Here is a 23,944-nt window from a genome sequence, read left to right as displayed (position 1 = left end):
AACAGTTAATATATGGCTGTGATCAGTATGCATGCAAATGTGTATAGCACAATCAGTACAAGTGGTGTTGTTTTTTGTCTATGTGGGGACTGCAGACGGGGGTATTATTTTGCTTGGAGCGTGCCCAGTGTTTTGTGCAGCGATGGAAGAAAAAGGAACATTATTATGACAATGATAATCCTCCCTGATTAATATTCAAAATGACACGCAGAATATCTCCTTCAAGATGGCGGCAGTGTCCTATTGCTCTGCTTGAATCTGTAAACGCTCCATCAGTCTGTCACTAAATATGAAAATCATCATTAGTTAGGGTAAATATCTATCTATCCAGTGGTGTGCACTGTGGGAGGGGGGGTTACTGCCTCTGCTACTTATGCTCTGAGTGTCGGAGTTTAAGTACCCCTACTCCTACATAAGTTGGTCATAGTGTCCTTTTGCTTGGTATGAGTACATCTCTAGTTAGTCCAAGTACCTCCTGAAGTGCTGATCTGGTTGGTCCAAAGGCAATGAGCTCAAGAGTCCTTCTGATCTGCACAATTGCCCCTCTATTCATTGGTCCAAGTAGCTCCTAAGTGCCCATCTATTTACCTTCTTGCTGAGAGTTAAATGAGAAGATAATTGCCACTCTCGAATCGGTACAGTAAATATGAAGCTGGTCAAGTTGACAGATTTTTGCCACCTGGCTGGTAAGCTAGTAGGTGAGTCCTCAGATTTGTCGCCATTGTAAAACAAAGCAACTTTTTTTTACAAATTTGGCAGACAACCTTATCTTTGTTGGTAATTGTGTCATCTAATCTATGGTGTAGAACTCAAAAGCGTGGGTTTCCTGATTATCTGATATGCAGGACTCGATTTAATTTACTCAGAGGTCAATAGGGCATGTAAGGTCAAGCTGGTTGAATTTTAAGAGTGCCCTTTGCTGGACAACAAAGCAAATTAGGTTACTTAAAAATGTCTGTTGCAGTTGCCAATAAAACTTTTTGAATTTGAACATGTCAATAGTGTTTGAATTTTTTTTTTTTTTTTTTTCTCAGACAGCCCTAAGTTACAGCCATCAGCCAGTCAGATTAACATCAATATTAACACCTGATATAACTTGTATTTTATGGCTGCTTATGTGCCAGATTTCTTCTTGGCCACCCATGAAACCAAATTTGATTTTGTACTGAATGAAAACATAAGATATAACATGTTAATTTGTGACCTTAAGGTGTCGGCAGCCTGATGATTTCGTTAACCTTTGGACACAACCAGTCTAGCTGATTTGTGTGTCTCCAGTCTTTATGCTAAGCCAAGATAACCAGCAGCCGGCTGTAGCCTCATATTTACTGTGCAGACGTGACATGTAACTGTAACAGGAAAGCGAATCAGCATATCTCTCACAATATCAAACTACTTATTTTGAAGTGGTTCTTTGAATCTCCTCCAGCGGAAACTCATTGGTAAGGTCAAGTACTAGTCTGTGATTTAAAGGCTGAAAAGTTGTCCCTTCATGCAGTGGCATGCACAGACTCATCTGACATTGAAATGACAGCTGTTGCTACTCAGTCTGACACACCTACATTTTCACAAACTGCTTGAGCAAAATACGAAGTAGTTAGGCTTAAATTATTGATAAGTGGAAGAATGCAACTCCTGGAATTGACGAATCCCTCTTTTGGGACTACAAAAACAGTCCATTGGCAGCTATACAGTACAATGGTGTTATGGAGTGATGTTTCTTTACCTCCATAAACAATCTTTGGTTGAGTCCATAATGATACCTTAATGTTTTGTACACTGATCTTTTCTATTAAGAAAGAGAGAGGATAAGTCATGATTTCCTTACTGTTGGAGTTAAGTGAATTTCGATAATCCGGCTGATGGAACAGAACCGATCACGTGTGCAACCAAATCATTTTTCACATCAACACACTTTCATTTTCACTGTCATATAAAGGGAAATGCTCGCAGTGTAGAGCATGGCTGTCACTATGGAGAGCAGCACTGCAACACTAACAGGCTGATGTGGACAAAACAGAGTACAGTGAAGAAAGGACTGGATTTTGATCATCTTTACTTTAGCCAGTAGGACAGACACAGCACATCTCTTACATCAAATCTCCATTACTTACATGCTGCGACTTTATCTAAATAAGACATGATTGTAACTCTATATGTTGCTGGCTTGCTCCTTTATGATGGGACAAATATTAAACAGAATCCTAATGCCTAACTTTGTCGCTCTAAAAGCTACTGCAGTTACAACGCTTTGAATACTTTAAATAGAAGCATCAGCACTGACTTGCCAATCCAAACCACTTGACATTTACCTCCTGCTCAACACTTCTCACAAAACAATCTCCTCATCTGGAGATGATTCATGACATCCAGGTACAATGTCCTGTACAGTGTCCTCTAACTGTTGGCGCTCATTTATTATCGCCCTTACAGAAAACCTCGCCTTTCATCCTTAAACAAGCAAAAAGATCAACTAGTGTTTCATCACGGTCTGGTATATGGAGGTCCTGTAGGCTTTGACGCCTCTTGTAGGATTTTATAATGTTTGCATGGCGAGCTTAAGCTAAATTAAGCTGGCAATGAGTCACCACTGGTGTTTACTGAGATATTTACCTCACAGGACTCACCCTTTTTTGATCTTCAAATACCAAAGGTCTGCTGAGCATTTTAAGACATAGTGGTTAACAGTAGTACTAGCAACATGAAATTGATTGGTGATTTTTGTTCGAGCACGGGACAGATCAACAACACGAGTAATGTAAGACAATAGAAGAGGATGAGTGTTATCTGAAATACTGAAGCTTTCTGAGGCCGTAGTGAGGAATATGGATGAACAGTTTGACTGTTTTGTAAGGCCTTTCACAATTCTCATTGTTTCCTCATTTTATTTGCTAACTGATGCAACATCTAACAGTTCCTCAGAACAATAGGAGGCAAACTGACAGGCAGACAGTCAGACAGAGGAGGGGAAAGGGGACAAGAAGGTCACCAGGCAAGACTCATGAAGTTGACGTTTCTCAGTCGGCAATCACTGATACGTGACGATCATAAATCAGACATTTAATTCTATGACCTCTCTCCCTGACTGGCGCCCAGAATGCTTTCAGTTAGAGAGCAGTTGTTTAATGAAATGCAGCCATAACAACAGTATTTCATGTTTAGTGTGTGTCTATCCTCTTAAAAAAGAACCCTGTACATTATTCAGGTCATATATATTGGCACTCTAATAATGAGGGATGTCAGCAAGCTGAATAGTCAGGCATTGTTCTGTTTCTTGTTTTATTTTATTTACTAACAGAGGTTTTGTTGATGTCTTTTAAGTGAGTAGACTTAATATATTATAAAGCTGTCTGTTGGAAATGTAGCATTAACAGTAAACTTTGGTTGCTTTGTATTTAATAAAAAAACAAAACAAACAAACAATAAAACGGTGGTAGGTTTTTATAAGCTGAATGATAATAGACCTCGACTGCTTTATTAGAGACCAGTTAGTGGAGACTAATGTTTCTTGGCACTACTCTTTCTCCCATGGAAGGCAAACCTGAACATAGCTATTTCAAAAAGCACATCAAAGGTTTTCTTCTGTGGTGGCTTAAAAGGTTCAGTGTGAGTTAGGAAGTATTCATTCACTTTTACTACACATGCTGCTCCTCATGTGGGTGAGGAATGACAACGATGCCTGAGCGAAGAGAGGGCTCGACAGGGTCGTTCGTAGAGCCTCTTGACTGTGGTTGCACATCAGTTTCCTCCCTTTTATGGCAAGGAGACGTGTTGACTTGTTTTGTTTGTTTTTTTATTCTTCCTCTCTGGTGAGAGACTCTGTGGTGTCAGACCCCCGCCTCACAGTCTGTATCCTGATGCTGTGTGGCTCTTTAACCCTGATGTAGCATGAACCCTTTAGGACTGCCAGTAAGCACTCAATACAATAATGTAGAGTCCTTTGGGGAAATTCACTCAGTGGTTTATTTTAGTTAAGTTTTTCCATTGTGGTCCTCATTATATAAACAGCGAGAATAACACATGGATTCAGTTTGCATGAAACAATGGCAATACACACATTTACAGTAACAACAAGTTGTAGCAACCCAAAGTACAAAATTAGAAAAAAAAATCCAAATAAAAATTTGACTTTCATACTAAAACAAACTGGATTGATGGTGCACTTCACATCCATAGGCAAAATGTCCCACACTGCTGAGTGTCTAAAACAGCTCATTGTGTGGAATCTAACAGATTAAAATCAGATACACTATATACTATAACCCAACTGTGTCTCTCACTTAGATGTGAGACTTAATTTGAGATTTAGTTTGATGCCATTTTGTTAATTAATTTTTTGATTCCATCTTCTCAGTTTTTAATAGTTGTCTTCTTGTGTCTTTTTGTTTTTTATCTTTAATTGGGCTTCATTAAAGCAGAATCTCATCAACAATGTTAACAAAGCAATAAAATATTGAAGTTAACTCCGTAATTATAGGAATATAACCAACCTCCCTATTCTTGATAAGTGCTGTCTCCAAATAGCTCTAATTGGATTTTTTTGCAATCATCTTTTCATGAGAACTGTAGTACTAAATCAGAAAAATAAGAGTGGTGTCCCACAGGGTCGGTTTTACAGCCCTCTACAATTTGACTTATATAGTTCCTTAAGTTTTATATTTTATAACATCCAATACTATAGTTATATTGACATGTCATAGCTTTACATTGCATTGTCATCAAGGGATTGTAGCCCTACTAACAGGAAGTGGCATCATTAATTAAGTTTTTTATCATGTAAGGCAAATTACAAAAAAAACAAAAATAACAAACTCAAAAAAATATTTAACTCATTGTCACCAGACAAGACTACTGTAATTTTTGTAGTCTGCTCCCCCAAAAAACATAACCAGTTGAAGCTAAATGAACATGCTGCTGCTAGAAAGTTTGCTCAAACATAAATATTCATAAATGTTTAGCCATGCAAAGGATAGCAGTGTCTATCTGCTGATCAGTTGGTCCATCACTTAGATCTAGACTGAAATATGATGACACCTATTTGATGGATTTCTATGAAATTTGATAGAGATATCTTCTCTGCCAGAGTATGAATCCTAATGACTCGCAGGTCCACGTTTTCACCAGTTCAGTTAAATATGTGAGCATCTGCTAGATGGATTGGCACAAAATTTTTAGCTTTGATTTAATTTTTGAGCTTTGATGATCCCTTGACTTTTCCTCTTGTTCTACCACGAGTGTAACGTCACAACAACTATTGGATGGATTTCCAAATTAATTAGTGCCATTTATATCTCCCTCTGGTGGGAAACGATGCCCATCTGTTTCAGGAAATTACGTTACACTTTCAAAAATAAAATATTTTTGACAGTTTAAAGTTAAATGTCCTCGGTAGTAAATGATGGGATTGTGGCTTGGAGATATAAACAGGGCAGGGAAGCTGAAAAGCATTTAGAGATGGACTAATGCATTGTTGGTTTTGTTCTTTTCATTAAATCTGTTGACAACAACAAAAATAGAAAATATCATCAGGCTTATCCTGACGTAGCATAAAAAAGGGAAAGCCTTGCAATCACCAGCTATGATTTCATTGTATTGTCTTTTTACTGTTCCCTTCCCATCTATGTTTAATTTCTAAACATTTTGATCAAACCATGCACTTGCTTCATCAGAGCATCCACTGGATTTACTGAGAAAGAAGCTTGAAAAGCATATTGATGGAACAAGGGAGGAATAGGATAACACTTGTAATGCATTCTGGGGGTTATGATGTCACATTAACATTCCAGTAAGAGCTGCGTGATTGAATTATGGTGAGTCTTAAAGCGTCTGTTGAGAATGTAGCAAGATGCCGTGCTGTGAAAGAGAGACAGCAAGAGCAAAAGAACAAATCTAACAAGGAGTCATTATCAAGCCAGCGAGGGCTCACAGATGTGGAGCAGACATCTAGACAGATATACAGACAAACAGAGGCAGAAAGACACAGGATCTCCGGTTCATTGTCAGGATATTAATGGTGCTCTCCATGTTCTACACTGTGCTTGTCTCTTTTTATCAGCCACAGCCACACTGAGGTAGGAGAAGAGAGTGTGCTCACATGGTTGGGCTGACATCTTAGAAACCCCATTTGGAACATACAGAATTTAAAAGATTCAAACTCTTGTATCTTCTTTTTTCCTTTCTTTCTTTACGTTTTGAAGATAACGGGAGTCTTTAGATTTTTAACATGCTAGCACATCTACCACTTTGGTCCAGACTGAAATATCTCAGTAACTCTTGGGTGGATTTCCATGAAAGTTGGTAGACATCCATGATCCCCAGAGGATGATCCTGCTGATTTTGGTGATCCCGTACTTTTTTCTTTTAATGGCACCAAAAGGTTGACAGAATTAGTGTGTTAATATGGAGAAAGTGTGTGGACTGATTCAGCTTTGTAAATGAGTATATTTGTTATATTTCTCAGTGCTTAAAAAACATCTTGTATATCTACATGATATTTATACATTTGTGGTTTTGAATTCTCACTCCATATAAGAAACAGTGAAAGGAATATGAGCGGGATAAAGTGACAGACCGAACAAGTGAGAGGACTGTGTTTGACGTTCAGTGTGTAATCAGAAATTAGTTTCCAAGTCACACATGAAAGCATTTCATCAGAGGGGTCACAGCTCGGGCCACCCTGCCCCTAAAGGCCTCATGGTCCATAATATATTAGATAGAAAATGGGAAGCATTGTGAATGACAAAATAGAATTAGTTAAGGGTCAATTAAAATAAGGGAGTCGGTGAGGGTTAATACATAATTCATATGACCTCTTCACTCATGCTGACCTTTTTTTGGGCTACAGCCCCTCCCTCTGAGGAGTGTTACCATGGCGCCAGGTCCCTGAGGAAGTGGAAATCGTCAACAAAGAGGCTTTTTGTTTCTTGGGTTTTTTCGGCGAGATAAAAAACATGATTGTTTGACAAAAAATAGCTCAGATTGACTCCTCCTCGTTATTGACTGGTGGCAATCACATGGACGAAGGCTTTATATAAGCACGCAGTTATGTTTTGAAGTAGGAGATCAAATTGTTTCAAGTTCCTCACGAATCATGCAGAGAAACTTTGTTTCCTGTCTTACAGTGTGTGCTTTTGGCGCTTGTGAAGTCTCATCAGTCTCTGTAGAAATGTAGTGGAAAGCAGTTTCTAATACAGAAATGATTGTTTGGATTTATGTGGATGTGGAACTTGATTTCAATTCCAGGTGATTCATTTTTTGTTGCTTAAAAAAAAGAAGTCACCCTGCTTGCTCATACAATACTAATCATTAATTAGAATCATTGAAGGTCGTGTGAGTTTCTGAACTTTAACTTTGAGCAAGTAAAACTAAATGACCTTTTATTGTTCTCTATAATCTGAATCACAGTTTCATTACGCCGACATGTAGGCGTCCATGTATCATTCACCGTCACAGCAGCTCTCACACTTTGGTAGTCAATTTAAAGATAGACTGAACTAACCAAATTTTGACTGACTAGTATAATATTAAAGAAATTGACATTCTATTATCAGTTGAATGTTCCCCTTTTAATTAAGAGTTTCTAATGTACATATAGATTGAGGGACATTGCCCCCTGTTGGCTTAAACTATTACTTACAGTTCAAGGTCAAGAAATTTGTTGTTTGCTGATAACAGGGGCAATTTTATGGTTGTTCGAGCAGAGGATGATATATACGATCTTCACTGGTGACTTATTTCCAGTTTGTTTTCCTTGGAACACAATAGAAATGTGTTGAAGACAGGAGAAACTGTGCCTCCATGTTACTGAGCATGTTCTGAATTAGTTTGAGGTTTTTCAGTATTTTGCATAATTGTCTTTTTTTTTTTTTTTTCTTTTCGACTCGCCTTTAGTTGTGCATTCAGTTTTCCATTTCCTCTTTCCTTATATAATTCCACGTTTTCATATTCTTGCTCTTCTGTGAGGTTCTTCTCCAGCATGAGTGAAAAGACACAATGAGAGATAAAGAAGAGTAGGTTTGGAACTATTTTGAGTCTGAGACTTGGTGACCTTAATGGCAGTATATTGACTAAAAATGCAGTGTAGAGTTGAATTGATTAGACAATCAATCTGTCAATGTATAGCAAGTAATCAGCAACTAGTTTGATAATTGAGTTTTGTAATTCAAATTATCAATTGATTAATCAAGAAAATAATGTGCAAGGAAAATAGTCAGGTGCAGCTCTAATGTAAAGTAATGATAAGTAGAATCAGACTTTATTTTTTAAAATCATGATTCTGATGAATCGGATCCAGCTGATGGTCTCATCTGAACTAGATCTGGATCCTCGGCTTGTGAGATAGGCTTGTGTTGAAATCCCACCTTTTATTTATTTTAATTTGAGTTGAAACTTTTGGTCTATTCATTGATTAATCCATCAATAACTGTTTGGCATTTAGATTCTTAAATGATATTTGGTGGTGTCTTAGTTCTCAATGGTAGTATAGAGAATATCTTTACATTTTGGACTGTCGGTCAGTTATTTGGTGAGGATGTCATTAAGTGTCATTGTTGCCACTGGTGAAGACTGTAGTTGCAGTAGCTTGTAGTTGAGATGAAACAAACTGTATCCAGGTTGTTGCAGAGTCGCAAACTCGAGCAGAGACATCTGAAAAAAGTTTCACTGACCCATGAAGCATTTTCAGATGAATTTAATATTGCAACTTGCATTTCAAAGACATTGAGAATCCAAAAAGGGATAGAACCACCCACAGAGAGAGAGCAAAGGCAAAGAGCTGCAGTCTAAACAGACCCTCCTTAATAGTCTTACGAGACCGAATAGAAGCCATGGGAAAATAGACTTGGGTTGTTTTGTTAAGTCTCGGTTTCTTCTTGTGCTACGCCTCACAATCCCCCACAGACAGATAGCACAGAAAAATATGACCAATCACTTTGACAGTTCCTTGCTGCTCAGCGACTTTCACAATGTTAGCACTTCGTCATGTAGTATTTACATACAGCATCAACAAAATTACACACTTCATTGAGGATTAAAGCAGAGCTGGGTCAGATTAATCCAAGTGTTTGGTTTAATTTCAGAGTACCAGATGGATGGGAGTTACTGCCTTAGAAGAAATGCACAGAAAAGTCATTTCACATTAAGATTTCACACTTTCCTGAACCCATTTAATCTAAAACGTAAAGGAAGTGAAAACATTGTTAGTTTGGGTTTTTTGGTTGCTCTGGCATTAAGCAGGCACTGAAGCACCACATTTGTCTACTGTGGCTTTTGCAAATACAAGACTCATCTGATGTTACTGTTTAATGCGTTCCTGTGGGTGTTAACTATACATCTCACACAGGTTGTCATGAAATTGTACTGACTCTACTGTATTTAGCGACCACACTTACATTTTCCTAGGATCACCTGTCAATGCTCGGCCTTCAATTTAGGGTTGTTCTACTTTTCCATGTCTTTAAAAAAAAAAAAAAGGTACATTGGCACTGATTTGTGAAAAATCTCTAATCTATAATACAAATAAAGCAATAAATATTGCAGGTTCTTGGCAAAAGGCTTAGTTATATGTGCTTTTTTATGTGCAGTCATTTTTAGCAAAATATTTTTTGTTGTCTACAGATAAAAGGCAGATCGTAGTAACATTACATCCATGTTAAATGCAGTTGCATACCACATTTTGAGGTACAAAACCGGTTTAATGGTCTTCTATGACCCTGTGATACATCTAACTGTGAAACTTCTGCCTGAATCTATATTGGAAATCCACCCCAATATTGTCACCTCAGCCTGTGTTGCATAACCTTGTTCTCTGCATTATGGCCAAGGTGATTCATTCGTTTTTTTTCTGGCAATATTTCCATTAGAAAAGTATCACATTCGTGATGGGCATGAAGCTTGAGGACAATGAAAAATAGTTTCAATAACGCCTCTAATCTCAAATAGAAGTCATCAATAAATGAAAGAATGTATGTATTTGAAAACATCAACAACCAAAAAAAAAAAAACAAACCCAACTCTTCACATTCCTGTTGTGTTCTCCAAATGCAAGACTAGAATGTCATTGCCAATACATAAATACATTTACAATAACAACTTTTTAAAAATATTACGTGGTCAATTCAAAATAACACTTAGATAAACATTTAAAGTACAATATTATACAACAAAACTGAAATAAGAGACCATGTCTGAAACACTTCATGACAAAATAATTATCATACATGATGTGAAATATACATTATTAATCTAACTTTTTTCATTTACAATTTTCATTCACTGACATACACTATATTACAGCGAGGATGGAGTTTTGAAGTTAATGGTAGGACAAGTGCATAGCAAAATAGAAGATCATTTGACCAAGTTAAAGAAACACTTAAAACGGACAAACCAGCTTTAGAAAACAACATTAAAAACCATGTTTAAGGCAAATCTCGTCATTTAAAATTGGCATAGTCTGAGAAAATGTCGACAAAGTCTTGTACCACCCTGTAGCAGAAGTCATATTGTTCCTGTGGGGAGAAAAAACAGAAGATGACTTAGATGTCGGCCTGTTAACTTGGTTTCAGTCAGGATTGGAGATGTCCTGATTCCTTTTCTTCTGTAACGATCTGATACCAATGCGTTAAAAAAAAAAGTTAACAGCTGTAAACTATTAAACCTGTATGGATGTGATGTGATATCTCAGTGACTCAAGTCACACTGATTGGCTGAGTAGCATCACGTGACCAAAGCCATTAAGGCTAGAACAGCTATACCGGTTAAAAAAACTGGAAGAGATAAATTATATTTTTAACTTTTTAAAGCACTTTAGGATCCACTTGAGCTGATACTTACCACAGTTTGGACCATATGAGGCCTCTGCATGCGTAAACTCTTCACAGTTTGGAACACGTCCAGCAGGCCCTCTGCCTTGACTCGCTCCAGGATATTGCTCAGTGCAATGAATGTACCGGTTCGCCCTGCACCAGCACTGCAGCGCACACACACAAATTAAGTTACTTCAAGCATGGACATTGCTTACAAATACCAAATCCAACAGTTTTTAAAGTCATCATAAGCAAAACAGAAATGTCTGGATGCGTGCCTAATAGGGTTGTGCTGATGGACGATGATATCGGTGATCAACGCGCATTAGAACGATTGCTGATTGCTCATGCCTTTGCAAATGTCACGGCAATATTTGACTTGTTTTGCCATTAATGTAGTAACTTATTTTTTTAGTATTAAATTAATACTGAATTTAATATGCCTGCCACAGTTTAACTTATATAATCACATAAAAACTGACGCTTGCAACGAAAGCGAGCACACTGATCAGCTGATTGTAATGAAGCTGCTTGTTGTGTGTAGGATATGGAGGCAGATCAACAATCCTTGCGTAAAAAATGTGTAATCTGTAAATATAAAACACCTTCTGCAAATACAAACAAAATCTATAAATAAATGAAAAGCATTTGTGAATATCTTTCTAACATTTTCAACTTTTAAACAGACAATCAATTTTCTATTTGTGAAGCAAAAAAGCATTTGTGGATTTCAGTTCTACACTTGTAGATGTCAATTTTACACACAGAGAGTTTTGAAACAAACTTGCTGCCAGTCTGAATCAAAATTGACTTGTATCACTCGGCCACTTTCGGAAAACAAGTGATCACCTGCTTAAAATTGCGTTTGTCATAGTATAGTAGGGCATAAAAAGGTCATAGTACACTATGCGGTTAGAGTCGCCAATTAACCTAATGTGCATGTCTTTGGATTGCAGGAGGAAGCCAGAGTAACCAGAGAGGACCCATGCAGGACATAAAAACTCCACAAAGCAAGGCCCCAGGCTTGGGGTTCTGACAACTGCACCACCTTGCTGCCCCATAAAAAAGTCATAGTATAGTAAGGCATAAAATGTGATTGTATAGTAGAGCAAAAAAGTCAATAGTATGCTAAAGCATTAGAGTTGCTAATTAACCTAATGTGCATGTATTTAAATTGCAGGAGGAAGCCGGAGTACATGGAGAGAACCCATGCAGGCACAAGGAGAACATGCAAACTCCACACAGAATGGTGCCAGGAGAACCCAGAACCTTCTCACTGTGAGGCACCAGTTCTGACCACTCATTATAGTAAGTCATAATGTCATACTATATTAAGTCATGAAGTTATAGTAAGGCATAAAAAAGTCATAGTATGACTACTATCCTAAGTCATAGTATAGTTAAGGCATAAAGAAATCATTGTATAATAATTCATAAAGTCATAGTATAGTAAGGCTAAAAAAAAAAAAAAGTCAATAGTATGGTAAGGCATATGGTAAGGTGCATGTCTTTGGATTGCAGGAGTAACTGGAGAGAACCCATGCAGGATCCACACGGAATGGCCCCAGGTATATTATATATATTTATTTATTTAAAGACAATTTTTTTTTTTTGTGTATTTTCAAGATATTTCTGTAAATGGTGTTTTGTATTTAAACTTTTACGCACGGATTGCCGATCTCTTCACACAAATAATATTGAAACAAATCGACCTGCATAGCGGAGAGAGGAGCGCTTCTGGCGTGATCAGCAGTGTAGTATGTACTGTACAGACTGTGCGCAACCCTAGTTCCTAAAAGAGCAATTTGGCACTACCTGCAGTGTACGACGATGGGATGGTTCCCAGACTGCTGCTGCTGTCTCTGCACTGAGGCGATGATGTCGATCATGCCTTTCCCCTCGGCCGGGATGCCGATTTCAGGCCAGCCGTGGAAGTGGAAGTGCCTGATCACCCTCGTCTGCTTCTCCTTTGAGAGGAAATGCACAGGCAGACAAAAGATCATAGCACCTTTCAAATGTGATTTATTAGCAGTATATGAAAGCATAAACGGCAGGTGCAATGTCAGTGTAGGTTAAGTGTGTAGTCGATGAGTGGTGGTCTGATGAGTGTTGCTCTGGGAGGCAGAATGTACTGCTGAGCCTCTGAGAGGTGATGTGGGTCGAATTTAATGAAATATATGAGATGGGAGGCTCCGGCTTGAAAATGCACATCCTGCCCACCACATTTCCTCTGGCAGCCAAGAGAGTTATGCACTCACTCGGGTTGTTGTTCTGTTTTGAGGCAATTATGTTTGATCCTGTAGCTTTTCAAATTAAAGTAGAAAAATGCTTTTGAAATTCGTAAACACTGTTTAAAAAAAATGTGCCTTTTACTATTTTCAGGAGTTAATTTTAGGTTTCAGATATTTACACATGAATGATTGGACAGTCTCCACATCACATTTCTGGGTGACTGGTTGATTTCCCATCTAAACTGGTTTATATAAGTGTCTGATGATCTAATCACAAACTCCCAGGATGGGAAACACTGGACTAAATGACTGTATGTAAACTAGCTGCACCTCTAACAACTACAGCAGTAATATGCTAAAATAATTATCTCTCTCAAGGACATTTTTCTGTGGTTCTGAATGCAGAACTTGAAGTTGTAATGGAGTATTTTTACATTGTTGTATCCTTTACTACAGTGGATGATGTGAATACAACATATAATTAATTCATTATGATTTAAAGAAGACCCAATGTTAATGGCTCATTTGATATTTAGTGAATTATCTGATTTTGCAAGAGGGCTAATTGATGCCTCTTTATTTTGACAGGCAAATGTGATGCGGTGTTACTGCCTCTGTGACAGCTGTGTTATAGTGTGAGGTCAATTTGCTTACCGGGACAAAGGTGAGTACCAAGTCTCGTAGACTGAAGGTGTCACACAAAGTGTCTCCCTTCAGCTCTACCGTGTAATCTCCGTAGGTGATTGAGTCCTCTGTGGGCCAGTACTGGCAACATTTGTCCTGAAGGAAAAAATCAACAAAAAAAAAAACCCCAGAAAAATAAAACAGAAACTGCAGGTTAATATATGAAATGTAAATATTCTAAAGTAGTTTTGGCTTAAAATATGAAATACATCAACATTAACTGACATATTACGGTTCTGTGACAGAAGCAAGAAATCAGAGCAGACATGGTTTGTGTTGCACTGCTGTAGCAGTTATTGAAGCTGTCAATCATAGTTTGGCTAGTGGTCACCAGCTACTGCAGCTCACCTGCTCCCTCTCCTGGAGCTCAGTGAGCATGACAATGGAGTGACATTTCCATTCCCACACCATTCTCCAGAAATCCTCCACTGTGTGTGGCACAGGGCCCTGGGTGGCAATGAAGTAGTCCTTCTGTCTGTAGCCCTGTGTCACAGCAAAAAGCACACACACACTTCTTCAGCTTTGTAGGTCCAAGTATGGGCATTAATAGCAACATCTATGAACTGTAGCGGATAATACATGCAAGAAGGAAGGCGTCAGGAAAATAAAATCCGCTTACATCTATGAAAGATGCATTGATGTAATCGGTGAACTCCTGACCTCTTCTCATGGAGAGAATAACTCTGTTGAAGTCATCTGAAACGGGAATAGAACCGTTGAGAATAGAGCAGCTCATAAACACGTTCACACACCATCAGGTATGAAAAAAACACCACTTATCCAATGCTGCTGAAAAAAACTATTCTGCACTATTGTTTTCCTTCTTCCTTACATGGAATAATTTGCAGAACTCTGTTCTTCTTCATGTTGGCAGGAAGATTCCCCGTTCTCATGTTCTCCTTCATTATTCGCATGTTGGTCAGTTTCTGGGCAGACAGACAAGGAAGCAAAGTAAAAACGTTACCTGTAAATGTTCACCATGCTTTTGCTCACAAATTCAAATGGGGAAATGAAATCTCACTGTCGATTTATAGATCACATTAAATATTTATAGCTGTATGAAAGTTTCTGTATGTATCATGTAACAAGAAACTAATTATTTATATTAGCTCGCCTTGACTGAGGGGTTTGGTGCTAAAATACTTCTTTAGCTCATGTGGTTCACTGTGTCCGTTGTCCATCTCAGCAAGTTACTTGTATTAGTGAGAATTATTTGCAATTAACACAGGACTAGGTCTTCAGCAGCTACTCAAATGTAGGGTAACATGGCTGCACACCAAGAAAATGTGAAATAATCTGTCTGTGGAATCCTATAATTAAATTGGTAGAGGATAAAAAATAGATTATCTAGAAGCCATAGATCTTGCTGCTGCTTTTCTTCCTTGGGCTATTGAGGATTCAAATATTCAGGAGGAAAACAGATGGTGTGAGCTGTGTGTTTTGGGAGAAGTGGAATGTGAGTCTCAGTTTCTGTTGTATTGTACATGATGATGATTTCAATGGAAATTGCCTCAAATAAATAGTCTGGTGTAGAGATGATCAAAAACTGGAATGGCTGCTCAATTTTACCACATTTAAGTTTCTATGTTTTATCTCAAAAGCCTGGAGAAGGTGGCTAAACTGACCCGTTGAATTAGAATTTCCACTGATTTCAGTATTATAGTACATGTTCTGCCTCTAATGTGTCTGAAAATCACTGACATTGGTTCTCTTTATTTTTGGACATTTTGCAATGTTATTTGAAAAATTTGAGTTCTGGCTAATATGAATGTGGGTTTTTGTGGGCAAGACCTATGCATGACATAATAAAAACTTTCACATTTCATTCATGCATTCTGTTTTTTTAATTTGGCAATTTTGCAATAAAGAAACTCCTATTTAATCAAGTGGGATCTTTAGCAAAACTAAATGAGTTTTTAGTAGTGTACCAGGCTTGACATTTTTTTATTTTATGTGAAATAAGATGTCTTACCTTAAACTCTTCCTCCAGGCCGACCCGGTCACCGGTTGTGAAGGTGTTGTGCAGTTTGTGCAGATGTCCTTCCAGAGATGACACGTCCAGCTCTGTGTCTCCATAGAGGTAGTATTCAAGCAGGGCCTGGTAGATGAATGAGTACTGCATCTGGAGTGAGAAAACACATAAACACACATGCTATGTATGCATAGACACATCTGTACATTTAAAGATGAAGCATCATCAGCATCTTTCACATTGATAACTGCCAAGTGATATGTATATCCAAAGTGACAGACAAGTGGGAATTTGATCCGTCTCCAACTCACATCAGTCTGGATGAGCTGTGAGCGCTGTTCTCGTATCTTAGAGACAAACCCAAACACATCAACTTTCTGCTCCGTGTACATCATGTCAATCATGGCATCTATTACGATGAAGGTTCCCGTCCTCCCAACGCCTGCGCTGCAGCGACACAAAGCAAACCACAGACTGAATGAACCACAATCCTCAGCTGACACTTGCATTTTAATGGACAACAGCAGGGAAACAAAACGACATCTGTGCTTGTAAACACATGTATCGCTGTAGTCACTCAAAATGTTTGCTGAGACTTTGTTTTTCTGCAGACACACACAGGACATTCAAGCCCAAATATTTTTTATCTCCATAGCGATAAATTGGATAATTAAAACCATTACAAGTAATGTTGGATTCAAGTAAACAACAAAATAACAAACAATGAGTCCCGTCAGCTCAGCTTTCTTGTACCTGCAGTGAACCACAATGGGCCCAGCGAAGGGTGGATTCACCGCCTTGACCTTTTTCAGGAACTTGAGCATGCCGATGGGGGAGAAGGGAACGCCAAAGTCAGGCCAGCTGGTGAAGTGCAGCTGGGTCACCAGGCGGGGAGTCTTAGCAGCATCACTGGCTTGCTGCATAGACACACAAACAGTGTTAACAATGCCGACAGAGTTTGTTTGAAGACACAACAGACCTGGTCTGGGCCCGGGGCCATGTTTTTATGAATCTGTTTCAACAGTAAATGTTATCAAAGTAGCAGCAGCTTTTATTCAATGATCTGGATTCACCGTCTGTACCCTAAAACAAGATGTTTTTCAGAAGTTATTTAGAAGCTACTAAGAATGTAGAAATTGCTTGTTGGATTACTATGAAAAAGGAACTGAACTGTACATGACACATCATGCAGTAATGTTTTACAAACACCACTCATGTTTCCATAAGCATATAACTTCTATGAATTGCAGAAGTACTGCTTGAAACTTACATATTGTACACAGAACTTGCGTATGGTGTAGTCTACCAGGACAGTGAAGTCTTCCACTGCCACCCTCACATTCCCATAGGTCCAACAGCCCTGATCTGGCCAGTACTGGCAACACTTGTCCTGGGGGAGAAATAACAGCCACGACTCAGTAAATTAAACACTTAAAGCGGTTCTTCTGGAACCGTATTCGAGGACTTTCCTTTCAAGAGACAAAGTACTTCACTTGCATGACACACGTGCTTCAATTTCACAGCCAGTCAGTCCGGATTAAAATAAGTGGGAGGGGTGAAACCACTCAATAGAAGACTTTGCTGGGTGATTATGATCCTGCCTTAGAGGACTTTATTACACATTATGTGGCCATTGATTTCAACCCGTCCACATGCTGATTTAAATCTTCACCAGTTCTCTTCTTATTGATCTTTTTAGCCTTTCTCCCGCTCTCCTTGTTCAGTGAAGGGGTTCGAGTTCACAATAAAGACAGCAAGAAACAGAAGTCAAAGGAGAGATTAAGGTGTGAAATGAATAGTTTAAATTAAACTCCTTTGGTATCACCTTTGACCACAACCAATGAAATCTATTTGAAGCACATTTCTTTCTCAAATCTTTTTGTGATGATCTATTAACCCCGACAGAGATATCTGCCTTCTCGCTTGCCCCTCTTTCACAGGAAAGTTCAAGTAGAGACTTGGCAGGAGGAGAAACCCTGGAGCTTGTAGGAATGCATTTTATCTTGTCCACGGACACTTAAACAGGGGAGCTGAGAGACGTTTAAGAAATAAACACAGCTGAAAATCACTCACTTCTTTCCTTTCTTTCAGATTTGTAAGCATGACGACAGTCGCTACTTTCTGCTCCCATATCATCCTCCAGAAATCCGCTACAGTGTCTTCTTTGGGCCCTGAGAGACAAAAATATTAAGATTTAATGATTATTTAAATATGAAATTAAAAATAAAGGCATGAACTTATGCCTCATTTCATTTCCTACCTTGTGCTGCTATGAATTTGTTTTTTTCCGTGTAACCCTGTAAGAAAAAGACCAAGAATATGAATATAAATCTAAAGCTTCAGACAGCTACTGTTGGACCTTGAGTTTGTTGTGTTAACTGCTGTTTCCAAGATCAAAAATTGATTTGGAAACTTAACTTTAAATCCTAAAAGGATGAGAGGTCCTTAAACTGCTTAGAAAAATGGCATTTGAACATCTGTAATTCCACAATAACTAGGCAAACTTCATTCAAATAAAAGTTTCAGCTACTGCGGTGGATTCATGAAACAGAGGAGCAGGATTTTCCTAAGAAACAATCGCAATTTTGCTACAGTCAGTGTTGCCGATTCAAACCGACCATTGTTCAAGTAATGGTCATGGGATTGATTTAAAAAGACGTAAAGACTCAACACTCACATCAATGTAAGAGGCATTCACATAGTCTGAACAGGGATTTCCATCCAGCTGAGTCAACACCACTCTGGAGTGATCATCTGTTGAAGTTGGAAGGTTTAGAGAGTTACAGTGGCAAAATAATCCACAGGTCTGCCACTACTACATGATTTAACACTGATATTGAGCAGGTAAACTACGGAGCATTAAAGGAATATTTTCACATTCTGGGGTAAAATGCTTATTTGCTCTCTTGCTGGGAGTTAGGTTGGTAAATAGATGACACTCAATCTATTATCAGCACTTCTCAATCCCTGTGAAACGGCAAACTCTCATTTTTACACTTGGGTATTTGTGAAGATAAAACAATTAAGGTAAAGTTGTGTTAATTAAAGAGCTTTAGAGACACTGATGAGTGAATCTTGTCACCTTTTGGATAGAGCCAGTCTAGCTGTTTCCAGGCTTTATATTTATGTGATTTTAATGTAACTCTTGGCAAGACTGCAAATAAGCATAAGTCCCAAAAGGTGATCTATTCCTTTACAGATTACATAAGCATAGAATAGGTCAAAAAATGTTCACAATGAATTAATTATGAGACAGAAATATAAGAACGGCAACTGTAAAAAGGAGTAAGGGGGAGGAAACTGAGTGATGGTGTTTCATCGTGACACAGGGAAACCAATCAAACACATATGCCATATCTGAACTGTAAAAAAAAAAACAAAAAAAAAACACTCATTAAGACACAAAGGCACGTGCACACACATACAGGAAACTGAGATGTGGGTGTGAGTCGAACTAAATCCTACTTTCTGCAGAACAGAAAGTACACTCACAGGGAAGGATGTTGGGGTATCGGTTCTTCTCCTTGTTGTCGTCCTTGTTGGCCTCCTCGTACGTCCCATGGGCATTACCCCCTGGCAAGGACTGCAAAGCGAATCGACGATTAGTTTTTACATAACCTCACACGCAGCTCATTACCAGTGCATTGTTTTTCTGCTCCATGTAGGGCTTTGTTCAGCCTTGATGTAGGCACTTCCTCTGCTACTTACAGTAAACAGTCCTCAATTAACAGCTGAGAACTTCAACTTCCTCTGTCTGTGCTGACATTGAATAAAATCATAGTTTTATGTGTTTCATGAAGAGTGAGTCACATACTTTATGTTGACCCAGATTCTTAATCATGGTCACAAATAGGCACAAGGGTATTTTTCCTGGGTGTGGGTGTGTATGTGTACAGTATGTGTCATTGCCAACGTGACACATAGCTATAAGTAGTTTTATTATTCCAAATAAATGCAGTCCTAAACTGCACTTCATAAAAATAAATTGCTAAACAGAACTCACTCAACACATTTGAGCAAATCCTATAAACTGTTGAGTTTGAATGCACCACAGTGACACGGTACTTTAACAGCAGTTGCCTGGTGTAAAGAGTACTTTCAGCACTTGCACAGAATACAGAGGACGCTGCCTTTTGGCCATCCGTTACTCTAAAAGAGGTGTGTGTGTGTGTGTGTGTGTGTGTGTGGGGGGTGTCTTACATTGTACTCCTCTCTGAAGAGCTTGCCATCATCAGCAGAGCGGAGCCTGTACTCCTCCTCGAGGTGGTCCACTAGGATGGGGAAGAAGGTCTTCGATGCCGAAGGGGATCTGGGCAGAAGGACGACCGTCTGTTGCTCTGTGAGGAAAACAGTGGGTTTATCATCCCTGCCGGACTGATCGAGTCTAATGTAGTGATTGTGAATCATTTGTTGTGTTCAAGAAAATTACGAAGTAAACTTTGCAAATCAGCTCAGTATTTTACAGTTCTACCAATAAATGAGGTTAATGTCATAGTGAAGTTTTCCTGTGTTAACAGAGAAACTTGATTATGAAACAGGATTGGGTTTAATTAGACCAGTGGCACCTAACCTTTTTAATAAGACGTAACCTACATCGCCCTGTCAGAGGAACCAAATTACCACTTCATACCACCCATCGTGTTCCAGATACGTCCATTTGAGTTTATTTAAAACTAAATAAAAATGTACATTGTTACAATAATATTTTCATACATCTGTCAGTGCTTACGTTGGTTTGGTCAAGTTTTCTTTTTTACTACCACTTGAAGTGGCAGAAGCTGGATGTTTCATTATTCATCACTTTAAACTATATCAACCATTTTATCCATAACTTGCTGACTGTTTCGACTGTTAATCCATTACTTTTAGTCATTACAACACTTTATAATTTTTCCCATACTTTTGTAGCTAACTGTTTCAATTGTTTTCAATTTCCATTTTTTCCATTCAGCAGCTATTTCAACAACGGCTTCTGAAACCGTTTCTCCATTTCTTTTTGCTGACGCAGACCTCTGACCTCTGTTCACTTACTTATTAGTTGTCATGCACTCTTTTGCAACATGTAGTGTTAAGGTGACTCAATATATATTGTTAGTCAAATTGTAATTTTTAACATTTCATTCCAGTTTCATTTCATGCCCCCTGGCAACTACACACCACGGGACACAAGCACCTCTGGTTGGGATTCAGCCAATCAGCTTATTGAACTACTCTGCAAGGATTTTATAAACAAATCAAAGATCAAAATGATCAACAAACTGATTTCAGATCTTATGACATGTATGTGTTTTCCAACACCTCAGTGATTAACTTAAAAAAAAAAAGACTACAAGTATTCAATGATCACCAAACATCAAGGGGTGTTAGAGAACCAAAAGGAGCCCAGGGAAAACGCCACATACAGCACCCTGTAGGCAGGTCTTTCAATGGAAACCTCTCTAAAGCACCCGACTAAGCATTCTGTTAGTGCTCACAATTAGACAGAGTTAGTAACGTGATTCCTGATACCGCCACCCTGTATACCTGACCTGGGGGTACAGTGGTGTATAACGACTCAGTACTGTATCCAAACTCTAAAACACAACACACACCAAATCACATACAGCACAAATACACATGGAGTCAGAGAACGAAATAATACTGTCATTAGAAAATAGCATTTGATCTGTTTTGACACTGTGCAACTTGGTTTTATCGATTAAAAACGTAATCAGAACATAAATACATTATTAGTGTTAAAATGTATACGGTTCTTATCATTTATAATTTATTTATAAGATCTTGTGGCAAGAAGTCTTTTAGATTTAGCTGAAAAATCTACATCCTGAACTGATTTAAAATTAAATCTTAATATAAACTGTAATGCTTCCCCAGTCTGTTGAAAAACAAATATAAAAATACTGTTATATGAAAATGTGTCATATTGACAATAACAATCAGCAGCTCAGCCAACACCTTGAAAATCATACACTGTTTGTTGCAGGTACCTGTGGATGTGCTGTGTTTGTTTCCAGTTATATTTCCTATATTAAACAACCTGCTCTGTACATTCCTTTGTAATGTTGGATAAAAAAAATACTTCTTAAGAACATACACACGTCCCCAAGACGTGTTGTTTCCTGTAAAGCCCAACAAGCTGCCACCATGCTTCAAATACATCAGTGACAACCACTCTGATGTTTGCACTAGTACTGGTGTATACCGACCATACATGCAGTGTCAAAAAGCTATGAAAGTTCGGTGATGATAACACACAGGTTTGTTTTTCACCTCAACCACAGGAAGTCTGTGGTTGTACATGACAATGACGGGACAACATGCAACTTAGAGTTTCAAATATAAAGCTGATGCCTTTTGTTCACCTCCCACTGTCTGAAACCTCCTTCTTTTCCTTTGACTCATGTCTCTGTACCTCTCTATTACCATCAGACTATGTCTCTTGACTGCCAGCCTGCCGCTCTCACAATCAACAATCTGTCTCTAATAATGTTCAGTTTACAACAACGTTACCTTGTTCTTCCAGGATGCCATTTGGTATCTTCTTGTCAACTGTTGTGACAACTGGTTTCTTCTGGTTTTTTAACCTGCCAGGAAAAGATACAATAAAATTTAGAAGAAAAAACAAAAAACAATGGCACCAAATGTAAGATCACAAGATTAGTTTTCAGTTTAGTCCTGGTAAAATAACATGTTTTCAGTGCAGCAACACAAATCATCACAATATCTGTCAAATGATCTAAGTAGCCATGAACAAAAGTCTATCCATCCCACCATCTGAAGCTTGAGAAGCTACTCTTTCTCATTAGCTGATGTCTTGGAAAGACAGCACTCTAGTCCAAATGTGGTTCAGAATTTCTTCTTCTCTCTCCTCTGTTGCGTGTCTGCGTCCACTGTCACAGCCTGTTCTCTTCTCACTAAGTGTGAAAGGGAGTCAGCTAGCAGTACTTCCTGACAGGGCTCCGCCTCAATGACTAAAGGAGGAAGTGTTTGTCACCCTGAGCTCTGCCTCCGAATCTGGCTCATAGCCATTCAGTGAGGGTTGGGGGTGGAGTGGAGGGTGGGGGGGTGAGTCTTTGCTGGGTGGGAATTTTTTTTTTTTTTTTTTTTTTTACCTGAGAAAGTACCAGGCTAGCAGTGCAAAGATGAGCAGCAGCAGGGACAGGACCAGCACGGTGGGGAGGATGTGTTGGCTGGAGGATGTAACGTCTTCTGCGGAAAAAAGGAGAGGCAGAGCCAGGGGGTCAGGGAGCAACGTCAACAAAGAAGCAGGAAGGGGGGGGGGGGCATATGTTTGTGTGTACAAATGCTTGGCCGCATTCATAGGTTTGAACCATGTGGTTATTGCATGAAGTGATAAAACTAAATCAATACTTGGCACAGCAACACACCTTCCATGTTCTCCTCTGGCCACAGGACTGATTTAATAACTGGCTTCGGTTGTATTTTGTCTACAGAGATAAGTATCAGCCCATTTTGTCCTGTCGGCATGTCTAACAGAAAATGAGCAGCTCTAAGAATGGAGACTCAGCCAAGAGTCACAGCCACACAGCCAGCTATTAGCTGTGTTTATAAAGACAGACAATAAGCCGTAAATTACTGTCCAGGGCTGCAGAAGTTCATTGTGATCCGGTAATAACAAGGCTGTAGAAAAAGCTATTATCAAGCAGATGCATGCGCTGCAGAACATACAGAATAATCATATCTTACGGAAAAGTGATGACTGCAGTGGGTAGCGATGGTATTTTGTTGCCATCGCAAATTGTTCAGTGTGATTCAGTCTCACATGTCGAGGTGCATTGCCCTTGTTATTGTTCTTACCTTGTGTATGGTTGCCATTGCCGGTGGAATTGGATGTCGTTGTGGTTGCCACAAAGAACAGAAGCAGGACCATTGTGACTGCAGAAAAACAAAACGAAGACGGATATTAAATTTAGTGCCAGACATGTCTGCAAAGTCAAGATTCATGAGAACATGGCCGCTGGATAATATCACCATTCAAGGGAATAGAAAAACTATTGACAGATCTAAGGCATATTACTTTATTCATGACTGCTGCTCGCAGGAATGTGCTCATCGGTGCAAAGTTCACAGAGACACAATGGAACAACACACTCATATCCTGGTCATTCTTTAGTCCTGTCATAAAGCCCATGGTGTAATGCCCGACATGTCCACACGGAGGCACAATGCTCCAATATTTGAAAAACAAGTCAACTTCCTCATCAAACCCATTGAGAAAAAAATTGCAGAGA

General features: G+C 38.8%; 1 protein-coding gene and 1 long non-coding RNA gene across 5 annotated transcripts in view; one reads left to right on the top strand and one right to left on the bottom strand.

Annotated features, from left to right (window-relative positions):
- Positions 1 to 17,951, top strand: part of LOC130162771 (uncharacterized) — a 35,119-nt gene extending 17,168 nt beyond the window's left edge. Inside the window, exons 3-9 of one of the 3 annotated variants that reach the window (XR_008826308.1) lie at positions 11,762 to 11,883; positions 11,986 to 12,113; positions 12,327 to 12,373; positions 13,625 to 13,700; positions 15,711 to 15,800; positions 17,392 to 17,476; positions 17,633 to 17,760. This is a non-coding gene — a long non-coding RNA (uncharacterized LOC130162771). Of the gene's footprint in view, positions 1 to 11,761; positions 11,884 to 11,985; positions 12,114 to 12,326; positions 12,374 to 13,624; positions 13,701 to 15,710; positions 15,801 to 17,391; positions 17,761 to 17,783 lie in introns of those variants that run through there. The other 2 variants (XR_008826306.1, XR_008826307.1) reach the window with 2 other exon arrangements.
- The window catches only part of ptprea (protein tyrosine phosphatase receptor type Ea), a 55,135-nt gene continuing 39,865 nt past the window's right edge, over positions 8,675 to 23,944 (bottom strand). Inside the window, exons 3-21 of one of the 2 annotated variants that reach the window (XM_056366576.1) lie at positions 23,511 to 23,588; positions 22,805 to 22,901; positions 22,203 to 22,276; positions 19,893 to 20,029; positions 19,185 to 19,275; positions 18,370 to 18,446; positions 17,953 to 17,989; positions 17,766 to 17,863; positions 16,963 to 17,082; positions 16,446 to 16,609; positions 16,004 to 16,139; positions 15,693 to 15,842; positions 14,553 to 14,646; positions 14,340 to 14,416; positions 14,069 to 14,203; positions 13,691 to 13,816; positions 12,621 to 12,772; positions 10,834 to 10,969; positions 8,675 to 10,508 (exon numbers count right to left, since the gene is read on the bottom strand). In XM_056366576.1, coding sequence (XP_056222551.1) covers positions 10,434 to 10,508; positions 10,834 to 10,969; positions 12,621 to 12,772; positions 13,691 to 13,816; positions 14,069 to 14,203; positions 14,340 to 14,416; positions 14,553 to 14,646; positions 15,693 to 15,842; positions 16,004 to 16,139; positions 16,446 to 16,609; positions 16,963 to 17,082; positions 17,766 to 17,863; positions 17,953 to 17,989; positions 18,370 to 18,446; positions 19,185 to 19,275; positions 19,893 to 20,029; positions 22,203 to 22,276; positions 22,805 to 22,901; positions 23,511 to 23,583 — 2,049 coding nt within the window. In that variant the 5' untranslated portion in view covers positions 23,584 to 23,588 and the 3' untranslated portion in view covers positions 8,675 to 10,433. Of the gene's footprint in view, positions 10,509 to 10,833; positions 10,970 to 12,620; positions 12,773 to 13,690; positions 13,817 to 14,068; positions 14,204 to 14,339; positions 14,417 to 14,552; positions 14,647 to 15,692; positions 15,843 to 16,003; positions 16,140 to 16,445; positions 16,610 to 16,962; positions 17,083 to 17,765; positions 17,864 to 17,952; positions 17,990 to 18,369; positions 18,447 to 19,184; positions 19,276 to 19,892; positions 20,030 to 22,202; positions 22,277 to 22,463; positions 22,657 to 22,804; positions 22,902 to 23,510; positions 23,589 to 23,944 lie in introns of those variants that run through there. The other variant, XM_056366577.1, reaches the window with a different exon arrangement.

The sequence above is a fragment of the Seriola aureovittata genome, chromosome 21, assembly GCF_021018895.1.
Source record: "Seriola aureovittata isolate HTS-2021-v1 ecotype China chromosome 21, ASM2101889v1, whole genome shotgun sequence".
NCBI classification, from domain to species: Eukaryota; Metazoa; Chordata; class Actinopteri; order Carangiformes; family Carangidae; genus Seriola; species Seriola aureovittata.
The sequence above is the reverse complement of the archived record's forward strand: the minus strand, read 5'-3'. Positions and strand labels throughout refer to the sequence as shown.